The sequence below is a fragment of the Ambystoma mexicanum genome, chromosome 7p (assembly GCF_040938575.1).
Source record: "Ambystoma mexicanum isolate Mex_15411 chromosome 7p, UKY_AmexF1_1, whole genome shotgun sequence".
Classification (NCBI taxonomy): Eukaryota; Metazoa; Chordata; class Amphibia; order Caudata; family Ambystomatidae; genus Ambystoma; species Ambystoma mexicanum.
In genome coordinates, this window is record NC_090939.1 from 298,026,020 (window position 1) to 298,048,945 (window position 22,926).

At 44.0% G+C, this 22,926-nt stretch overlaps 1 protein-coding gene across 1 annotated transcript in view; it reads left to right on the top strand.

Annotated features, from left to right (window-relative positions):
• The window catches only part of LTN1 (listerin E3 ubiquitin protein ligase 1), a 1,629,727-nt gene that overhangs the window by 542,374 nt on the left and 1,064,427 nt on the right, over nt 1–22,926 (top strand). Inside the window, exon 14 of the mRNA XM_069636371.1 lies at nt 20,393–20,546. Within this exon, the coding sequence (XP_069492472.1) occupies nt 20,393–20,546 (154 nt within the window). The remainder of the gene's footprint in view (nt 1–20,392; nt 20,547–22,926) is intronic.

Here is a 22,926-nt window from a genome sequence, read left to right on the forward strand (position 1 = left end):
CCAAACAGATCCCAGTGGTACTTCTCCATTGTCATTAATCTCAAAGAATTCCTTGATTTTGTTCCTTAATTCCTCCCCCATTACTTGGTCCGTTATGACATCCGGCGGCATTCTCCATCTCCAGAGGCCTCTCCCCCTTCCGGAGGTCTGTATGTCTAGCCATAGGGGGGCATGATCTGATAGAGCTATCGATCCCCTTTCAATCCCCTGGATCTTACCAACCAATCCCACTGATACCCAAAAATAGTCAATCCTCGACATTGTGTTATGCACGTGTGAGTAATACGTGAATCCGCTATCCTGTCCCCTCAATTCTCTCCAGGCATCCCTTAGTGCCATTTATTCCATCCGTTCTTTAAGTTGTTTGGATGGGGACCCATACCCTTGCGTTCTCTCCTTACTCCTATCCAGATTTGGTTGCCATGCCAGGTTCAGATCGCCACCCAGTATTATCTCCCCTTTTGCAAATTCCTCTATTTTCCCCAGAGTGTCCCTGAGAAATCCATCTTGCCCCGTATTCGGGTAGTAGATTGCCACCAGTGTAAGCCTACGACCATCTATTGATACATTAACAAAGGCATACCTGCCCTCTTTGTCCACTCGCGCATCAGTGACGTTTGCCACCAACCCCAATTTAGCTGCAATCAGCACTCCCGCTCTTTTTTCACCTGCGTTCGCCTGTGCCCAGATTGTGTACCCTCTGAGATGTACTTTCTTTCTATCCGCTGTCTTAATATGTGTCTCTTGGAGGAGGAGAATGTCCGCCTTTTCCCTTCTCACCAAGGCCTCCATTTTTCTCCTTTTCACCGGTGAGTTCAGCCCCCTTACATTTTGCGAATAGATTCTGATCATCCCCATCCCGTCTGATCTTATGTTTCTGTTCTCGTTCCCGCCCATTGCGACCTCTTCCCTCTTCCGGAGATTCTGCCCTCCCATCCCACTACCCAACTATCGAACTCCCCCCCCCCCCCCCCCCCCAACTATGAACCAAAACCTAACTTCTATCCCGAGGAGGGCCAGGGCCCCTATGGATGCTTGGGCTTTCCGCCCCTCGCTCCCTGCCCTCTCATGACTCTGGATTAACTGTGCGGGGAGTCCTAAACCCCGCGCCATCCTCTGACCTCTGCGGTGTTGTCCCCTATTGCCCACCGGGCCACTTAGAGCATGGTGTTCCGATCATAGCAGATCTTCTCCCTCTTTAATGACCCTATTACTGGAGTGCCCCCCTATCGTTACTGTGCCTCTATGATGGGCCCCCGAGGGATTACTCCGCATTCCCCCGTCCTGGTGATTTCTTCTTCTGTCGCACCTCTTCCCATCCTCGTGGCCTTTTATACTGATCCCTTTTCATCCTGTCTGGTCTTGTATCCATTTCGTCTGTATGCACGCCCATTAGTTGGAGGCCTTCTTCACTGGTGGTCACCCTCCTCTGCTTGCCCTCCCACTCAAATAGTAAACCAAAGGGGAATGTCCATTTGTATCTGATTTCTTTCTTCACCAGTTCCCTCACCAACGGGCCCATTTCTCTTCTTTTTAGGAGTGTTGCCGATTCCAAATCCTGATACAGATGGATTTCGACCCCATTCATCCTTATGTGATCCAGCAGCCGCGCTTTCCTAAGTATCTGTTCCTTTTGTGGGTAGGATGTAATTGCCGCTAATACGTCCCTTGGTCTCTCCCCTGGAGCTCCAGATCTTTTCGGGTCCACCCTGTGAATTCTGTCAATCCCAATGTCCGCTGAATCTTGGGCCCCTATTATGTCTCTGAACACCTCTTGCATCGAAACCTTGAGATCTTTGTCCGACACTGTTTCCGGCACAAACTTGATGCGGATGTTGGATCTGCGAGAACGGTTCTCGAGATCCTCACACTGAATTTCTAGGTTATGGGTGAGTCTAACCAGATGTTCTTGTGTTTCGCTGCTTTGTTTTGCCTCCTCTTCCATGTTTTGTACTATTCTCTCCACGGTGTCTGTCCTTTCCCCCAATTTAGCCACATCTGTTTTCAGCTCCTGCACCACTTGCTTCATCTCATTTCTCAGTGTGGCAAATTGGTCCTGAACTGTGGACATGAACCTGTCCTGTAACTCTGCAAACCAGGATCGCATATCATCCTTTGAGGGGGGAAGAACGCTTTGGTTTGGGGGGTTTGTGTCCGTAGTGGGCTCTTCGCCTGCCCTATCTTTTGAGTTCGCCCCCGTATCCGAGGACCACATCTGGAGTAGGCTAGTGTCCTGTTTTTGTGAATGCGGGGTAGGCTGTGAGGTGCCCCCCTTCCCCTTCGCCCGTGACATTTTCTCTATTTGTGAGGGGGTGGGGTCCCCGGCTCTTGTCTTCCCCTGTCGTGGGGATTGCACAAGTTGATGAAGATGTTACCTTTGTCTTATTATGGGGAGGGGGGTGGCGCCCCACCACACCGCAGCCCACACCCCTCTCACGTATGATCTACAGTCCCAGGCCTCAAGTAACTGGGAGGGTGTTGGGGGGGCGCTGCTAGAGTCGCACTCACCTCAGGTTCTGGTGGCCGCCACTGGTGCCTTCCTCACCCCTTCGACGTTGGAGCGGTACTGTCTCCCCCTCCTCTCCCGTATCTCCCCCGACCCACCGGGGGCCGGCTCACCTTGTTACAGCCTGTCTGTGTGCCGATGCCCTGGAGCTCCCACCGTCTCTCTGCTTCCGATGCGGCTCCTCCGGTGGCACGCTGAGTGTCCTTTTCTTTGTCCCCCTGTAGTGACGGGGGACGCGACCCCGTCGGCTGGTGCTCCGCGGTTCTCACTGCCACATCGCTTCCGCGCGGCCCCTGGGAGGCACGCGTAATACCCAGCGCTTTTTCCCCTGTGGCGGCGGGTGCCCGATATTGCAGCCGTTCTCCTTGCTGCCTCCCCCGTAGGCCGTGCAGGCCTTCCACGGAGGGGGAGGGGCGGTGCCACTCTCTGCGGGCTGTCTCCCCCAGGAAGCGATGCTGGATCTATCTTCGCCCTGCGCCTCTGTAGTGCTTCTTTGCTGTGGGCACACTCCTACCGCTCCGCCGGTGCCCTGGGACTCCCGCCGCCGCTCTGCTTTCCATGCGGTACCTCTGGAGGCGCGCGAGTTCCCAGCTCACTGGAGCGTCCTTTTCTTGTCCCCCTGTGGTGACGGGGGACGCGCCCCCCTCAGCAGGTACTCCGCGGTTCACACCGCTGCTTCGTCTCCACTCAGCCCCAGCTAAGGCACGCAAAGTCCCCTTCGCGCCAGGGATGGCTTTCACTATTATCCCCTGTGGCGACAGGCGTTAGACAATGCGGCCGCTCTCCTGGCTGTCTCCCCTGCTAGGCCGTGCAGGCCTTCCTCGGAGGGGGAGGGGCCGTGCCTCTCTCTGCGGGCTATCTCCCCCGGGGAGCGTTGTTGGATCTATCTTTGCCCGGTCCAGAATCTCCACACCTTCGGGGGTAGTTGCCTAAATTCCGGTGCTAAAAACCTCGGAACTGCGCCTTTGAAGTGCTTCTTTGTTGTGGGCCCGGTTGGAGCACGATCTAAACGCGACCTCCACTGCCGGCGGCCATCTTGGAATCGTGGTTTACAATTTTAACCCATAAACAGAAAGAAAGTCTTTTCGTACTCTTGGTCTTTCAACTACTTTTAAATAATTGGAAATGTTTGGCTTGTGGAGAGTTTACCCTCCTATCTTGGTAAAAAGTCTCTCTCACCTGCCCGGGTACTCCCAGGCTTACCAATGATGTGCAGTGTACTCCTCAAAGCACCCCGTTGCCCCAATCTCCCTGTGTGGGCTCAACGGTCTCTCCCGGCTGCTTCAGCGTCCTACGCACTCTGCGTGTTCCCCAGCGGTAAGCTTTGTCTTCTGGCCAGAGTTGTGTAGGCTCCCCTTCACACTGCAGCAGCTCTCCCAGTAGAGCGTTTCTTGCTCTCATAGCCTCCTTTTCGACATTGCCACAATCTCACCTGCTCTTCGGTATGCTCGGCTTCGCTCCGGTTTCCCAACCGGCCTTGGTTATGGTGCGTCTCCATCTTCCTGGCTTGCCAGGTATTTTAAAGTTCCTGGCAATGGTCAGCTGTTCGGAACCACTAGCCTATACTGTGTGGTTCTCGGCGGGCGTGATCTTAATTACTCTGGCCATCTTCCTCGTCCCAGTAGGCCCATAGGAACAACTATGTGTTTGTCTATTGTTTTTATCAGGAAGTTCCATATTATATGCCATACATAGCTGAGAAGGCAATGACTGGTGACTATTATCCCTCAAAAAGGGAGGGAATGACTCATCTTCTAGTGAGCCATCATCACCCCACAAAGGCTAGTCTCCACCCATGTGGTTCTCCCGCAGATAGCTACCAGCCAGGGTTGGAGTCTGGTAACCTTTGCCCTTCCCTGGCCCCATGGGGGAAGACCCTCCCCCGGTATCTAGTGATGACCTCGCCAGATTCGTCACACATGCTAAGGTAACTAGCAAGCTGCAGGCCATTGCCAAAGAAACCAAAAATAACTTAACACAGCACAATGCATTCAATTAACAAACATGCTACCTGCACAGCTGGGAATTAACCCTATCTCACAAGCATCTCCCTCTTTTTTTCCCCCACTAACCAATGCTAAAATTCTCAATTTCCCTGAAAACATGCTACAGGTGTACCAACGATGCCACCCACACATGACTCATATAACACCCCCCCAACACTAACACCAAACTCCACACCTCTTTCAATAACTGACACAATCAGAACACAGCCAATGAATCTTGATGCCACAGGCACATAAGGCTTCCCATATGCACTCAAGCACCTGCACGCCCACCAACCTATACCACCTAGAAGCAAACCCACACAGAGTGACAGGTTTTTGTGAACTAAAACTATGAACACTGCAGCAAACGCAATTATGTCCTTTCTCTTTCCCCCACTAACAATACCACCTCTTCTCTTATTTTCTTTATTGGTTCGGTTTTGAATAAAATCTTTCAATATACAAGTTATGCATTAGTTGATAAAAAGTTGACACATAAAATGTACATAAAATTCATTGTACAATATATAAAAGTTGGTGATTGAACTCAAGTTCTTCTACTAGCATTCGAAGATTTATACTTATTTCATACTATGTAATACTATGTAATTTCTTTACAGGAGTAGAATAACATGAGTCCAATCCACATTCGGTACAAAGCATGTTTTCATTTTAAAAGGAGCGTATGTCCTGTATATACATCCATTATAATAAGTTAAAACATTACATTACTACATTTTAATTTTAGTTTTTCAAGTTCTTATTAAGCAATAATGACTTCAGAAATGACATTGTCGCTATAATTACTGATATTCGATTGCTGTTAAAGATAAGATCCCATAAATTGTCTTTAGTTAAACCTGTGTAGTCATTAAACAATTGATGGAGGTACAGTTTTCTTGCTGACAATAGCACTGCACAGTTAACTACAATATGTTTTAGTGTCTTCAGCTGTAGTCAATCAGTGCGGAATCTACATGTTTTTTGGACAAAGATAGCATTAGATCTACTTCCCTCAACAGATCTTGCTGGCCAGAGATTCAGTCGAAACCTCATAAACATAGTAATATACTTACAGGTTTGTTGTAAGGTTTGAAATTAAAGCTACCAGTTGAAAAGGACTGATATCGCCCACATTACTGCCAGGTCATTTGCCAATTGTATATACACAGTTTGATCTTCGCTCTGTTTGGATTGTTCACCAGTAGATCAATTGAAATATCAGCAATAGTTATTGAAGTCGTTATCTGATCTTTCTATTTTCGTAAGAAGGTATCATTATAGGCTTGCAATTTCATCGCTATTAGAGTTAAGAGTGACCGTGGAGTAGATGTTACACACTTCCTATATAAGCTTAACATTTACTACAATATTACTATGTGCAGTGATAGTAAGCCTAGTTCACGCACAATTGTCATAGACTGGCTCAAGGGGAGAGTTAATACTCTTTTTCTAGAAAAGGCCTTCTATTCTAGTCCAGAATAAGGCTCCTTTATAGGGCCTGGTTTCAGAGCCATAAGTTAATGTAGGGAACACCTTTTGTACGTTATATATGATGAGAGGTTTACATGAGAACTTGCCATATTTTCTATGGATTATTCTTGCTTGGGAGGCTGCAATAATAACTTTCTTTCTTAATGCTAGATAGTAAGGCAAGTCTGCAGAGTCATTATTTACATTCATCCCTAAATAACAATAGTTGTTAACTATTTCAACCTGTGTCTCATGAAGTAGCCATCCAAATGTGCATTTCGTTATGTTGTTTTTCAAGGCGTTAACGATTATTTTTGTTTTTTTCTAGGTTGATAACTAGATGACTATCTATTGCATAACCCCCTAGTGCTCTTCTGGAGGCCTTTAGGAGTTTTTCCCATAAGAACTAGGTCATTGGCATATAATAACCGTGGAAGAGATGATGTGCCACTTTTTGGAGAATCTGATACCGTAGCTTCAAAGTGTTTTCCAATGTTGGTTATGAAAAAGTTAATTAAAGCTGATGCAAGAATGCACCCCTGCTTAAGTCCCCTTGCAGTTTGAATGGGCAATATGAGCTTACTGTCTTGAGAGAGGCGAATTTGGACCGAAGTATCTGCATAAAATTGCATAATTAATGCTTGTATGTATGATGGACACGCAGCTTCTTCCATTTTAGCAAAAAGAAGTTCTCTCGGAACTGAATCAAAGGCCATGTTAAAATCAACAAAGGCCATTTAAATGGGTTGTTTCGAAGAATGACCTTGAGCTTTGACTATTCCAATAGTTGATACATTTACTGCATTTCCCAGTCCAGGTACAAACCCTCTTTGACTTCTATTTGCCAGGGTGTTGGATTTAACCCACAGCTTTCCTGGAACATCTAATAATGCTATTGGACGATTGTTAATGGGTACATTTTGGTAGCCCTTTTTGTATATCGGGATCATGATTGATTTTATCCAGCAAGTTGGTATTCACTTTTGTTTCAGTATTTGAGCAAATATGATGGTAAGTATTGTGGCCCAGGCTTCTGGGTGGTGTTTTATCATCACTTTGGAAAGCCCATCTGGTCCTTGTGCTCTGGATTTGCTCAGCTTAGAAATTTGGTGAAGAATGTCATCTCTATCAACGATGATAGTATTAGTGTCAATCCACTTGTTACACATATTATTTTCAGGCTGTTGTATGGGAGCATACAAATCGCCATAATATTGAGCCCAGGTTGTTTCATGTATTGGGTTCAGTTGTTACAGGAGTTGGCTATCGTGATTTGCTGTGTTCAACAGGACCCATATTTGAGCACTCTTCTTTGTAGATAAAGTTGCTAACATGAGTTCACCATCCTTTTGGAACTTACAGGCTTGATGATTTGTTGACCAATTTTTATAGCGCATTTTTAATTTTCTTGTTAATAACTTTTTAGTTAGCACATATATAAACAATGATCGGTCATAAATACATACAACAATAGTAGTATAACATAACACAAAAGTATAAGATCATACTAATATTGGTAATCACACAAGGGTACAGATTACATCCACCAATTTCGATACCCAACTCGAGGCCTCTACATCAATATACAATTACAAAACAATACCCCTACCTCAGAGCATACTGTGAAGGCCTACTCAGATAAGCATTTCCCATCTGTGTTAAAATCAAATAAAACAGACTAAATATAGCCGCAGGTCATACATAACTCATAACTTTACAGATCCCTAAATAGGCCACTATCAAAATCTCACTCTTTGTTCCACATGCCTTTGAGAGAATCTTCGACTCGTGGTAGTATCATTTTTAAAAATTGTACTATTGCCATCTGTACCCTCTCCCTAGGATTAGAAAACATTTGCCATATATGATCACTTGTCACCTCAGTGTGGATTAAAAACACATCAAAGCATCTTGACCATACATTCTTCAGAGCACCACATTCCACCAACAAATGTTGTAGGGTTTCTCTTTTTTCCATTGATAAACAGTATCTGCAGTAATTACAATCCATTGCAATCAGTTTCCGCCTACACAGGACATCACGGGTACCCCATAGATTAAATCTGAACCTTAGATAGTCAGCCCTAACCACCTGTGACGGGCATTTCACTAGATACGGCGCCATCATTGCATGTCTCTTTAATCCAAATGTCCAGATATTAAAATCTTTATATTGAGTGCACTTTGCTAAATTTCTAGCCCAGTCTGCTTGAGAGTTTCGCTTTCGCACGGTCAGGGTTCGAAATCAGCAAATGTAGGGACACATCAGCCTCAGCCAAGTGATCTAACACGTAGTTCTGCCATGACTTGGGAGAATCCATTTCTAGATTTGAAAAGATTATAACCAATTACTTCTAGAATGGTTCTGCTTTTTACCCCCAGCATGCATTTGCGTAGAAACGCACATTGGCTCCACACCGCCTGACGTTGAACGGATAATAACCCAAATTCATGGCGTAGTAACGCAATTGGTACTGCATTATGTTGAGCTAGAATCTGCTTCCTATACCTTGCTTCCAACATCTCCCAGTAATGGCATTTATCAAGCAGGCTGCCCTCCACACCTTAGAGCATAATTGGTAACACCTTCATTTTATAGAAGGATACCACATGCTTCAGGGAAAATTTCCCAAATGTGTTTATTAGAATTCTAGACTGTGAGATTAAGTGCTGCAGTTTAATCCCAGCAGTTGCCACCTCAGCAGATTTTATTTGTCTATTAGTAATGTCAATCGCTAGATATTTATATTTTGACACTCTTAATAATTTAATATCTTGGAGTGACCATGATAGAGCAGCAGCGAGGTTCTTGGGTCCCGCGGTGGCCGGGCATCTTAAGATTTGGTATTTGGAAACATTGATCATCATATTATTTACTTTAACATACTCCCCCAACCGCACCAACATGCGTTGTAGACCTTGTGGCGTTTGTGACAGTAACACTAAGTCGTCCGCATATAGCAGATAAGGGATTTGCTGAACACCAATCCTCGGGGCATCGCCCTCGCAATTTGCAAATTCGTGGCCTAGATCTAGGATAAAGAAATTAAATAGAAACGCTGCCAGTGCACAACCTTGTTTTAGCCCACGATGGGTCTCCATTTCAGGTGATAACTTCCCATCTAGGCTAATACGCACTTTCATTGATGTTTTTGAGTGAAACAAGATTATTAATGACAAAAGGGAGTGTGGGCAGTGGTACTCTATTAATTTTCGAAACAGCCGATCTCTGTCGACTGAGTCGAACGCGGCTCTGAAATCAATGAAACCCATATACAGGGTTTGCATACGTTCCACCTGCTGGTCTTTAATCATTATCACTGATATTATATGTGGAATGGTTCCCAGGCCCTTTACAAAACCTGTTTCCAGGGGGTCTATTAGTTTTTTACTCTTTAGCCATTCCTGCAATTTGCCTAATAATAGCCGTCCGAGCAATTTTCCCGGTACATCGAGCAGAGAGATGGGCCTATAACTACTCAGCTCTTGTCTATCCCCCTTTTTATATATAGGGATTGTTATCGCTTGTGTCCATGAGCTGGGAAGCCTCTGGGTTACATTTATTAGCTGAAAGATTTGATATAGGATGGACGCCCATAGTTCAGGATATTTTTTTAGCTCAAAGTTAGAAAGACCATCCGGTCCCCTAGCTTTTGAGTTACTGGCAGAGTTGATCAAGGCTAAGATATCAGACAGCTCGAACTCCAAGTAAAAGGCGAGCGAGGGAATGACTAGCTTGGTTTGCTCTGTAGGGAACGGATGAGCATACAGTCGTGTGAAATGAACTACCCATGCGTGCATTTGAACTGCACTCGCTTGCAAGGCCACTTGAGGAGCGACAACAGAATTACTTATAGCCGACCACATATTTGCGATATTTTTGCCAGCTAAGATCTTTAAGATATTGGCTCCATCTTCTTGGAATAATAAGGCACAGTGGCTTTTAACCCAATTTCTATGGGACGTTCTTAGCTTAGTAATTAAAGGTTGCCTCAAATGCACAGGTTCTTTTTGGACAGATTTTAATTTGGCGCGTAATCGCGCTTTCCTTTCTTTCACCTCCTTATCATACATATGGAGATGTGTTGTTTGTTTTCCTTTGCCAGTTTGTTCCTGAAGCACCAGGACTAGGTCGGTTTACACATTGCGAACGTTCCCACTCAGTAAGCCGTACTCCGGCAAGCCTAGTCTCAACAGTCGCTCAAGATTAGTTACTTCTTTCTCCGACCATCAGAGTCTATTTCTTCTGGCGTTCACTACACACACACCCTTATGGGCTCATGATCCTGACTATCGCTTGTTGAACCCGTGACCCATTTTGCCATGAGTACATTATGATCATTTGCCTCAGATTTAGACACAGAAAAATTTGATACAGCTGGCCACAAGTCCTCATTCACATAAATATAGTCAATGGTAGATTTACTTTCACCCTTTTGCCAGATCGGAGTAGGGGGAATGTCTATTTTAAATGCCCCATTAAGAGCAATCAGCCCTCTCGCTTTCACTGAAGAGGACCATCTTCTGAATCTTGTTTTATTTTTATTGCCAAGCTCACTCTGGCAATTTAGGTTCAGATCACCTGCCACTACTAGTGCTCTTACTTTTTGATCCCGCACTACCATGTTCAAGATTGCATTTAGATCATTAAAGAAACTATCGTCAGACATGGCAATCGGGTTTCAGTAAATATTTAACCTTGCGTATCTGTGATCTCCAACGAATACTTTCACCAAAATCATATATTTATTTGGCATGGCCCACAGTTCCGACAACAACTCACTACCCATCTTATCTTTAGCTTTAAGAGCCCTGAACTTGGGCGACCCACCACAGCTTTAATTGCGGGATTCAAAAACACTTCGTGGTTATCCCAGATGGGTACAGTCGTGAGCCACGTCTTCTGAAGCAATGCAATATCACAATCACTCAAGTCTGTATAGTCATTATTTATAAGATGGCTAAAACCCCTGGTATTCCAACAGACCAGGGATATCTGTTTTACCCCCGCCCCCTCATCACATTACTTCTGATTTCCCAAACGATTACTCATACCAACAAAGAGCCGGGGCTGTGTTTTCTGTACTTTTATATTCCCCCAAGCCCCCATCGCCCATTTGCCAACTCCTTGGCTGGCAGGGGGTAGTCGACCTTGATGTTGGCTGGCAGGGGGTAGTCGATCTTGATGTCTGGTCTGACACAGTCGAAAGAGCAAATCCCAGAGCACACAGATCATCCTTGGCCTGCCAGATTACATTTTGTACAACACGAGATTTAAACCACAAGTTAATCGAGTTTAACTGGCCCTTCACAGAGAATTCAACCAATACCATGTCAGAGGAGACATCATCATCTAATTGTGGGATCTCAGTGAAAATTGCCAACACTGCACGTCTATTTAAATCATATTGTGTGCACGGCGGCCTCCTACAGGCCAGGGCTAGAGCATACTGTGAAGGCCTACTCCGAACCGGGGGTTTCAAATATCTTCCCCCATTGTTGGGCATAGAGATAGGCGGGGGTAGTGCCTCTGATTGTTGATTATGTCCTTGGATCTTAGTCAGGGCACTCTCAATTAGGGACATAATAGCCTCCGACATATGTGAAAGATCTCCATTGTTTCCATTTTGCCTACCTAACTCTTGAGATTGGATATGAATACCATCACTCACAGAATTTCAGCTTGGGCTCTACGCGCATATCTCTTACTGGAGCTGTTGTTTACCCGAACCTACTACAACAGTCTCCTCTGGGCACTCTGGGTGCCGTCTACTAGCGGGAATTTGTTGGCTATTCAAACCACCGATTGAGCTCTTTTGAGGAGGTGGAATAAGTACTGCTGGAGTCAAACCATCCATATAGGCATCAACAGCTTTCCGAATTTCGGCCCACTGTACGGCAAGAGATGATTCTATTGCCTCTCGGGCGTGGTTCAATTCCACCACTACCTTTGGGGTTTGAGTTGCCTCTATGTTTGTTCTTTTACTCACAAGGCACTCTTTGTTTGCTAACACCTCCATGAGCTCATCCAATGGCGGATATTCCATTGCCTGGGCTGGGGTAAACTTTAGGGGCTCATTTATTCTCTCAAGCGCAAGCACTTGATATTTTTGTTTAATTGCCTGCGATGCTGTTATGGAGGTGCGTTTTGGAACAGTGATCGCCTTAAAGAAGTGTTTTACTGAGGATTTCCCTATGTTTTTCGGGGTTGTTGATTCTTTGGGAGTTTTTTTTGTTTTATTATCCCCAGTCTTTCCTTTTTTGTCTGCTTGACTCACTGGGTGGGCAGCTGTTATAACATTCTTACCTTTTACATGTTCTTTTTGGACTACGTCCATAACAGGAGGCAATGATTTCGATCCATCACTCCCTGCCGGAACCAGACCCAGCCCTCCCCTTGGGTTTTCAAAAATGATATTATCAAAACATGGAATTACTGACTTAATCACAAAGGGCTTTTTAGCAGCATAAGGAACATTTCCGGTCGTTTGACTGATGTCTACACCACATTATGGTTGGGATGCTACCGAAAACTTGCAAGGCAACAATTCACATGTTGACACACTCTTATCCCATACTTTCACAGTTTGACAAGAGTTCTTCTCTTGCCATACCATCATTTTTTCCAGGCACTCCCTCTGTACACTTAGTTTCTGTTCACATATAGTCACAGATCTAGCCATTGAGGCCAGCTCAAGGTTCATCGACTGTAAGGCAATTCCCCATACATTATCCGGCTGCTGAAAGACCACTGATGTATTCATACTGTGATTATTAGTTATTGATTTTATCACTCCTGGGGTTTCCTTGATAGAAACCGACCCACTTATACTGCTATCAGAGAACATGACTGGAGACGCTGATAGATGTTCGGCAAAAGGTGGTCTGAAAAGACCGTGTCATTTGCATCCAAATCTATTAACAGAGCATCATCACGATCCTCCAGCCGGTCGTGGGGCACTGCTAGAACTGAGTGCGGAAGCCCTGATACAGGGACTGAATCAAGTAAAGCACTATTAGAAATAGAACATTTCCCCCTCGGGCAACCGCCCGGCAGCTCTTTATTTGGAACAACAAATCTTAAATTAGCAGAAGCAGCATCATGATTTGTTAACTCCAGCGATTTATCCAACTGAATTACTCCTGCCGTACTTTTGTATTGAGGTGTATTCGCAGCTTGGGCGCGGAACGCAGACCACGAGCCATTACAGATTTTACGGATGTCCGCGTTTCCCACTGCCCTGTCTTTCAATCCTCCCCGTCTAGGGGCGGAGCATATTGGCGCTGCCCCACTGGAATTTTGTACTCACCTCACTTTAACACTCTTTAAGGGGCTGTGCAAGGGCATCCCTGATTTTAAAGTTAAGCGAGTCATGATCTCAAGACTGCTTGCTTACCAGCACACTTCAATGAATTCCTGATAGGTCCTCCACAGCCCCGCTGCCGTGGCGAAGCAGCAGGACTCACTCGGGTGCGCGCTCGGGCACTATTTTATAGTCCCTCCCACATGTAGAGTAAACAGCGCCTAAACAAACAAAAAGGAGAGTGTAAACACTTTAAAGTTGGATTAAATGTTGGATTGAATGTCCAATGTTAAGTCCTTAAGGGTGTTTTCACCTTGTGGGAAACTGAGTCCAAACGCTGTAATTCGAATATGGAAATGGTCCAAAGGAGACAGTAGTCTGCGGCAAAGCGGGACTTTCCGGGACTCACTCGGGTGCGCGCGAGTGGGTCCCGCTTTGCCGCAGATGACTGTCTTCTTTGGACCATTTCCATATTTGTATAACGGCGTTTGGACTCAGTTTCCCACAAGGCGCTGTTTACTCTACGTTAGCTGGTCATGAGAGTGTAAGGCTCTTATGTCTTTCCTTAATTGTTTATTTTTAGTTAGGACTATAGGATCAAATGTATGTTCATGTCTGTAATGTCCTTTAGTACTTAATGCTGATTGCTGCTTAAAGAGATTCATTACCGCAACATAATGACCTTCAAAGATTTGCGTGTTCAGATCGAAGTGGTTGGTTTGAAGGGGAGTACTAAATTTGGCCAAGGATGCGTCTGTCCATCTAAATCTATTTCGGCCACCCGTTAGAGGTAAGTGGTCCTGATATTGAATGGTAGGTTTCAGATGTGCTTGTGGCCATTCCCAAATGACTCGGGATATCATGATCACTTTGTTGCTGTGTAATTGCTTGGTAGCTTGAAACATACTATCTTGTACAAACAAATAATCAATGATTGAAGATGAGGTGCCTTTTCTCCAGGTATACTGCGGAGGAAGATCTCCTAAAATGGCTCCATTAAGAAGTTTAAATTGTCTGACATGCATAAACGCAAGCCATTTAGCGGTTATAGGAGATAGTTTTACGTGTGGACTTGGTATACAATGAATATTTAAGTCGCCTCCTAAAATTACAAAACCAATGCTTGGATCATCCAATATGAGGTCCAACATTTGTTCTACTCCTTCTATGAATGTGTTGTCCGTAATAGTTGTATGGTTCCAATAGAGATTCATCAGGGCTAGGTTCCCATTTGTTCCCATTATGAGTCTATCCAATTGTGTGAAAGGATTAGGGGAGGCTCCTGATTCAAGGGAAATTCCTCGATTGATATTTCGGGCAACCATTAGACCTGCTGCTGCCCGCCCAAGAGTGTTGATTTATGGCTGGAAGCGTTAGCAAAACATGGTCGACCCCTAGTGGTGATTCTGTCCGCCAGGTCTCTTGAAGCATGATAATATCCGCTTCTCCAAGCATTGCATTTTGACCCATCAGTAAATGCCTAAACCCTTTAGTGTGCCAGCGAATATGTTTATAAGAGGCAGCTATCGGGGTATGAAATTGTTATGTTCTATATGATGTTTTAGAGTTTTGTGCCATGGTCATTGTAGAAATGTCAGCGGTGTTGCCCGAGCGTACATAATTAACTCGCCTATCCGTCCTTGATATATCTTGGTGACATGTGATTTTAAGAATATTATCATGGATGTTACTGTCGTTATAAAAATGATTGTGGTTCAGTTCTCGATTCTTGCTTGTACATTTAGCATGTCTTGAAATTTGATAAACTGATCATTTATGACTTCTTGCTCTAGGAGAAAGCCCAGATTGTATAGATGTGATCTGGCCTGCTAGAGTGTATTTAGCACTATGCCCGATTGAATCCACAATCTGACTTTACCTAGGTCATTATCATTGATGAATTCAACCCATGTTATGTCCGAGGATTGTATATCTTCCAAGATCAGAATGTCACTGAACACACTCAGTATGATTGTTCTGATTAAAAACATATTGAAACATATTGTTGTTCTGGTCCCCCTCTACATAGCAACATCAGACTATGACAGTCATTTTGCCTGCAAGTTGTTTCTAGTTGCTGATCAGACACTTGGGCTTGTTTTCGGTTGTTGACGGGTGCTGATCTTAGAACTTCTTTTGTTTTGGGCAATTTCTGTTCCTTATAATTCTTATTATCAGTTTGTTTAGTCGATAGATTTACTATGAAGGATCTCACTGATATCTCAATCTTCTATCTTCTCTGTTCTAAAGTAAGAAAGGCAGGTAGTTGCGATTGATCTTTAAATTTATATAAATCACAAGCAGTGTTACTGTCATGGTCTGTGTTACCAGGTGGAAATGCTTCTATGGATGTAGTGGAGGTGGGTTTCGGAACTGAATTTAATATTGCTGCATCATGTATTAATTCATCTAAGGGTTTGTAGTAAAAATCAGATTGGGCCAATTGGACAGGCTTGTGGTTTTGAGGAGTTATCTTCTTCGCCTTTTGTTTCTGAATGATCTTTTTATTTTTTATGTAAGCTACTATAGTTGATCGTAGTGAGGGTTTGAGGGGAGTAGTTAGCGACTGAACAAACATTCTCGAGCCAAATTGAATAGCCTTTGACAGCAACTTTTGATTTTGACTTTTTTTGTTACATTTAATGTTGTCTTTTAGTAGCAATATTTTTGCATACAAAGATGTCAAAGGCAGGTTTAGCTGCTGAGAATGGAAATTCTGTTACTTTCTCACTCAGATCTAGAACGCCATTATCAGTAGGTTCATTTATATCTGCAATGATTGGAGGTTGTAAAGTTTCAGTAGTAATAGAACTGGATGTTCACTGAGGTGTTTGCGATTGGTGCGAGACCACATTCTGTTTGCACTGTCAGATTTTTGCCCTCTTGCTGTTAGTGTTAATTACCTCATCTCTTACTGCAAGAACAGCAGCTAAATCAGTCAACCTGGTATTCTGGGTAAGGACTTTGGCATCCAAGGCTTTATATAGTCTAGCCAAGGATGTCAAGGCCGTGTTCATTACGGCAAGTGTGATTTCGAAGAATCTTGTCTATTGTTTATTAGTCTTCTTGGAGTGGGATTCACATATGAGATGTCAGAGGATACAGATGAAGCAAAAGAGTTTGCATATAGGATAGGGGAACAAGAAAGACTAGGTGATTGAGGACCCTGCAAACTGACCTATGTATCTGGGACTATCACGACTTCTGCAATTGTTTGATTGCTTATAACAATCAGAGAAGTAAGAATGATCTATTTTGTCCTTACATTTGGAACATTTGCCGGGTCCTGATCACAACCACTTTCTCTCATACCATATGTTGCATCCAAATTAGTAATAAAGAAATTAGAGGTTTTTTTTTTTGCATGCATCTGCACCCGAGCAGTTACATTATTAATGTACACGTCTGAGGTCCCAATTTCTGTTTGTGTTAGAAACATCCTCTGTCAAAATTAGAACTGATGGCTTTGCATTGAATGTGGGAGCAATATCCGCCATGTTGGTGTCTAAAATTTCAGTGAATTCCATCAGCATGTTCTGCGCCATAGCATGATCAACTGAACATGCCATGGTGTTAAGAGCATCAATAGGAACTGTATTAAGGTCAGCCATCGTAGTAGGGTTGCAGAGTTTGCAAAAGTCTGATGTCAATCGTAAGCGATTGGGTACGTTTGGAGGTGGAGCTTGTGGTGTGCCGGCTCAGCGGCTCAATGTATAGAGTCTGGACAGTCAAAGCATGATTATGATACTTTAACTAGAGTCACAATGTGAAATACATATTGACTTTGAAAATGCTAAGCATGCATTGTGAGCCACAGATTAAGAGAATTTGGACTTATCCTCCATCCCTTTGCCCAACTGCGTAACTGCACTCGACAAATGCGCGCATGCTGTTTTTTTTATGGGCAGTTGGTGTAGAGGGGCGGAGTCTGTCCACTCTTTAAAGAAAAACGTCTGTTTGGGGCAGTAATACTCTGTAAATTACTAAGCATATGTTCATTCAACTGCAGGGCTTCTGCTGAGTAACAGCACTCCTCAGCACTATAAAAATTCTCTTATTTTCAGATTCCAGAGCTCCAGGAGACCGAACAAATGGCAGCTGTGCACAATATAAATCATAACATCATTTATTGTCCTGCATTTCTGCAAAGCGTGTAAGTTTATGGGGTGAACTGCTTACTGGTGACTGTACCAGGAGCCCATTGCAGGCTGCATAAATAATCTAACATGTGAGGAGTTATTCACAATCCTTTATTGATATATGTTAACAAAAAGGAATGAAAATATACCAAGAACCAAGTCTCTCTCACTGAGTGTGATAAAGTGTCAGCTTCACCATTGGCATTGTGGGTTTCCCCGGGATTATTCTGGCCTTGTTCGTCAATTGTGAGCAGTCTTTGTTTTTAGTTGAGCCAGCTGTTCTAACAACAGCAAGATCTTTTTGGATGAAAGTGGGTCCAAGGGTTGTTGCTGTCCCCAAACTCTGGTATCCCTCTCTCTTCCAGTCTCCTCCCCGCCACCCTGACTACTCCTCCTCTGACCTTGCTGCTGGTGTCTCATTCTTCCTCCTGCCCTGCGTCCTCGTACCATGCTGCACTTCATGGGTAAGAGGTTGCTCCTTCTTACCCTTAAATGTTGATACTTCAACTCTCGACGTTTCTTCTTCTCTCATGACCACCTCCTCTTCTGATATTATTACCACCTCTGCCGCCTCCTCCTCTGATTGCATCTCCTCCTCTCTCTTGCCTTCAGCGCCTCCTAAACATCCCTCCTACCCTGATCTAGCTCTGTCTCACTGCTTTCCACAACCTTCTCCAGCATCCTGCACTGCCTGACCTGAGCTGGGTGCCTTTATAGTGGAGTCCTTCCTTCTCCGGGTGGGTTTTCTAGTGAAGGTCTGCATCTGTGGTAGGCAATTTGGTGAGGTCTGTGATTGGTTGTCCTACCTGTGTACACCTGAGGCTGTTGTGGGGCCAATGAGCTAGGCTGATGCTATAATTGGCTGTCTGCCATCTTGGGTTTTCACCTTTCCCCTTTGACTCTCCCAGTTGCTGCCTGTGCTGAGCTCTTCTGTGTTTCTAGCATGTGATATTAAGGCTCAAGAAATACTGGGTAAATGTATGGAGTATTTTGTTTAGGGAACTAGCAACATGTCATGCCTGTTGAGAGAGTTTCCTGCTGGGAAAAATGCATCTGAAACTTTTCTGCCTGTGCTGAGGTCTCAGCATTCAGAAAGTCCAAAAAAGCAACATTGCATCCATGGTTCCCCAGAGTTCACCACAGGTCCTGCAAACTCCCAGAGAACAGTTATTTGGTATACGGAAGAAAGTTGCAACAGTATCTAAACACTCAAGCCATGATGCTGAGTGGGATGCTAGCGGGCAGAGTCAGTGGCCGCAGAACCCCAGACCGTAATCTGTGCAGAAAAAGCGAATAGTTCACCAAACTAAAATGTCCAAACCACAATCTAACAAAATGGATCCAGAATTAAACAAAACCAAGGTCAATTCCGATTTCAAAACTGGATTGCAACAAGAGTCCAAACAAAGTCCAATCCACACGCGGTCCAGTAAAACAGGCCAGAAACTGGTACATGGAGAATCGGTCTGAGATATCAGCAGGATACAATGAGGACGATGGGAAGAGGAAAGTGGGAGATTGGATGTAGAGGAGTAAGCAAGGCAAAAGAAATACAAAAAAGAATACGGTAAACCAAAAGGGGTAGTTGAAGACTTCAAACTGCAGAATTCAGGAACCCGGGAGCTCACTGAGATGAACAGCGAATTGTTGACGAGTGTGCACTGACTTCCTTATTTCCCACATAACAGTGCACAGACGATGCAAGGCCAGCACTGTGTAGCCACTTCGGTCGGTGGTCCTTGGTCCGCCCTAACACATAGGGCTGGTCAGATAGCACAGCGTGTTGAGCGCTCGTTCAGACATCTGTGCGCAGCCTGCTGGTGCATGTTCTTGTCCCGGCAGGACCAACTCAGCCTTTCATCCTTCTGAGGTCAATAAATTCAATATCACACGGTGGGAGAATAATATTAACTGTTATTTCAGCGCTGAGATACCTGTGGGTTTGTAGCGCTATATAAAACTGGATATTGTTTAATTATTATTATAGTGGGTAATGGTCCAAAAGCTTTGTGTCGGCTGTTTCCTGACCGGTAGGTGTAGAGTCCCTAGACTATCCTGAGGTGCAGAACTGTGATTGTCCCCTCCACAGGGATGGGGACCAAGGTGGAGGGACCAGTATATCCTCTGCATACCACCTTTGTGCCCACATCCACTGGCTAAGTGTGGAACCCGGCCATCAGAGTCACCATCTGGGTGATACCCAGAGCCAGGCAAGGGGGCTTTGCTTTATCATACCCTTTATGGAGAACATGTACTTAATTGCAGGGTCATGATGTTTCTGTTAATGCAGCGCGCTGAGAAATTTCAGTATGTTATTTTACTTGATTTTATATTGTTAAGCTTGATAGAAAGAAGTAACTGCTTTCTTTAGCCCATATTCTGCCAAATCCAAAAGTGAATATAGACTTGCCCAAGCCAAACAAATGTCCATCACACCTCTGAGTGCTTAAAAGTAAAATAAAAAATGCACACTTGCAATGACCGTGTACCTGAATGAAAAATTGGAAAGCACAAGGAACTTGAAAAAATGCTTAAGAGAAAATGCCTCACCTGACTGAGCCTTGTATCCAAGGAGGCCCTCTTATTTTGGTGGAAAAATAAATGAAACATATGTTTCTTATGGGTGAACAACCATTTGATTTTTGATAATGTTTTAAAAGCACAACCATAATTGCCGGCACGTGGAGGTTTACCCAATGATGTGGAGTAGTCCTAATGTTCATGAAAACATGAAGCTGGAGAAGGAAGTGTCTTTAGAGAAATAAAGTCAGCAAACAAGTAGGTTTGCGCTTTGTAAATCCTATAATACCTACAAATAAAATGTGAATGTTTTAAAGAAACTGCTTAAGATTTTAAGCTTGTTCAAAATAATGTCCGTTAATGACTGAAAGTCAAATTTGGTCACCAATGTTAGCAGGAATTGCGCTTTTGATGTTATTTTTTATCTTTTCAAACGTTTGTTGAACGCATTCTTTTTTCCAGGCTTTCTTTTGTCTAAGCTACAGCAAACATGGCTGTTGGGATTTGGTTCTCTTATACAACAGCTCGGAAGTTTACATCAAGAAAGCACTTTTCTATGTAGATCTGCTGCATGGGTCAAGAACCAGGTTGTGTCTTCATCTCATGATGTAAAAAGGTAAACTTAATCTTGCCATGCTTACTTATCTGATCCTGCTTTTTTTCTTATGCTTTATGCTTATGCCTTATATTCTGAGGTTCATGGGAGTTGGCAGAGGTCTTCCAAGGCTAAGCCTGAGATTCTCCCATTGTTTGCTGGAGGCCTGTTTTGTTCTCGGTGTGTGGGTGCTCAGTTGAGAGCACAGTGCTGCCACTTCATGGTTAGAAAGATGATGTGGATTGATTTATGGCTTGGAGCTTGGACTGTCACCTTTAGGTCATCTGCAGGGCTTTTATCAAGACCGAGAGGCAGGAGAACTCCACATAATATTTTGAAGTGGGTATATTTTCCTCCTTATTTATGAAATTGCGAGTAAAAAGGATTTTTAGGGAGTAAAAAAGTAATTCCCATTGACAAAGGGGTATTTTTTTGTTGCAACTTTTAAACAGATATGTTTGTGTAATCTGCACTTCTTTACACCTAGTAATTCATGCAAACTATAAGAGGCATTTTTACTTCAAAGTTCCCTTTCAGATCTGACAGTAACACTAGAACCCTTTTGGTAGCACTGCTCTTCTGGCGCAACTGATCCAAATAGATCTGTAGAGCTTTGTGTCTTGAAGCAAGGGGCTGACTCTGTGTCCTTGCATTCCTATTTTTTGTTCCTATTTTTTGTTCGGGTGTTTTTATGCCTTATATTTTGGGGGAGAGGGGTAGAAGGAAAGGGTATTTTACCGTTTGTAGGGAATACAAGTGACTGATACTCACCTTAAGTGAAGGGCTCCCTGGAGGGATGCAACATTGCTGTCTGATGGCTCGTTCAATGTCTACTGAAAAATAGTTGACAGGCATTCTCCTGCTTCAGGTGCATACCAATGAAATACTCGGTTATAGTTGTCAAACAAGTTAACAATTTCAGACTAGTTGAATGTTTGTAGAGTGGGGCCTATCCTTTATTTTGTTTCAGCTTGAGTGGGAGGTTAGCTCAGGTGTAAAGCTCTTACCTTGGGAACAGGACAATACCGTGCAACATCGGTTTGATCCCTGCTCAAATGCTTAAAAGCTGGAGGAGTCGGGCATGAAGCACTATTTAAACCACTAATAATTGATTCATTTTGACTTTGACTTTATGCACCATCACTCAAATAACTCTTCAGAAAAGTCCTGCCCTTCTATGGCGATGATGGGCAAAGTTTGAATGCAGTACCCTCTGGGAACACTACAAACTATGACTACAGGTATAGGCAACCAACCTTTGGTATAAGCTTGTACTACACAGTTTTGGTAGCATGTTGAGCAGCCAGGCTTATCTGAAGAGGGGAAATGTGAGCTGTAGTGGAGTTACACAAAGATTCACAGTTAAAATAAACTCTTACTCTCAAGGTTTCTTGCATAAACAGTTAATAATGTATTAATCAGTCAGTTATAAAACCTTCTTCAGAAGGGAGCAATAGAATAGTAACACACAAATATACTTCAATACTGTATACTTTGAGTTTATGGATCAGACAAGGCCCTTTTGGGATGGCCCACAGGCACAACCTACACCCACAGGTGACTTCAGTAACAAGGGTGCTGGGGACATTAATACCTTACTGTTGGCATACCGAATACTCTTTAAAAAGTAAGTAAAAGGCAAACCTTATTAGAACACAAGAAATAGTCATAAGCAGGGAAAATACTTTCAGATAGGTCTGAGAAGAGTCAATCAATTCAATAGCCTAAGCCAAAGTCAATAGGCCAAAGTCTTTGTATAGGATGCAACACTTCAGGTAAGTAAATGGAAAAGTCTTTGCACAAGTTCTTACTTTCAGAACAAGAAGAATCAAATGTAGGGCCACAAGCTGCATAGACTTGTGAGTTGCAGAAGTTCCAAGCACTTCCACAGTAAGAGGTAAGTTCTCTTAGACTAGTTTTATAGTACTGTTGTAAAGAAGAAAAAGATGCATCTGAAGACTTCTGTTCCTGTACAGCTGTGCAGATCTCGCTGTTCCAGGGCCTCAGTCGTGGGGACAAGAGGGAGGATGTCTGACTCCTGCACTGTACTGGCACCATCAAAGCTGGCAACCGGCAAACTTTACTTTCATTGGCAGTTTCGCCTTTCAGCTCCTTGCAGTACAGCAAATGGCAATAAGCTTGGTTCCTGGCTGTCAAGGTGGACTTTCCTCACATCTGAGGTCCCGCACTCAACTGAGGGGGCGGGGGTCAGGCTTGGTTAGTCCTGCTTCGTGGGAGAGTGGAGGATCTTCCAAAAGCTTTAGGCCAGCTTACAAGCAACGCACACAATCTGGTGTCCCTCTCCCTGGCTCTACGGTTTCCTGCAGCACTCTGAGGAAATGCAACCAGCTTCGAGATGGGTGTTCAGGTGGCTTACTTAGGAGTTGATTGGTCCTACCAA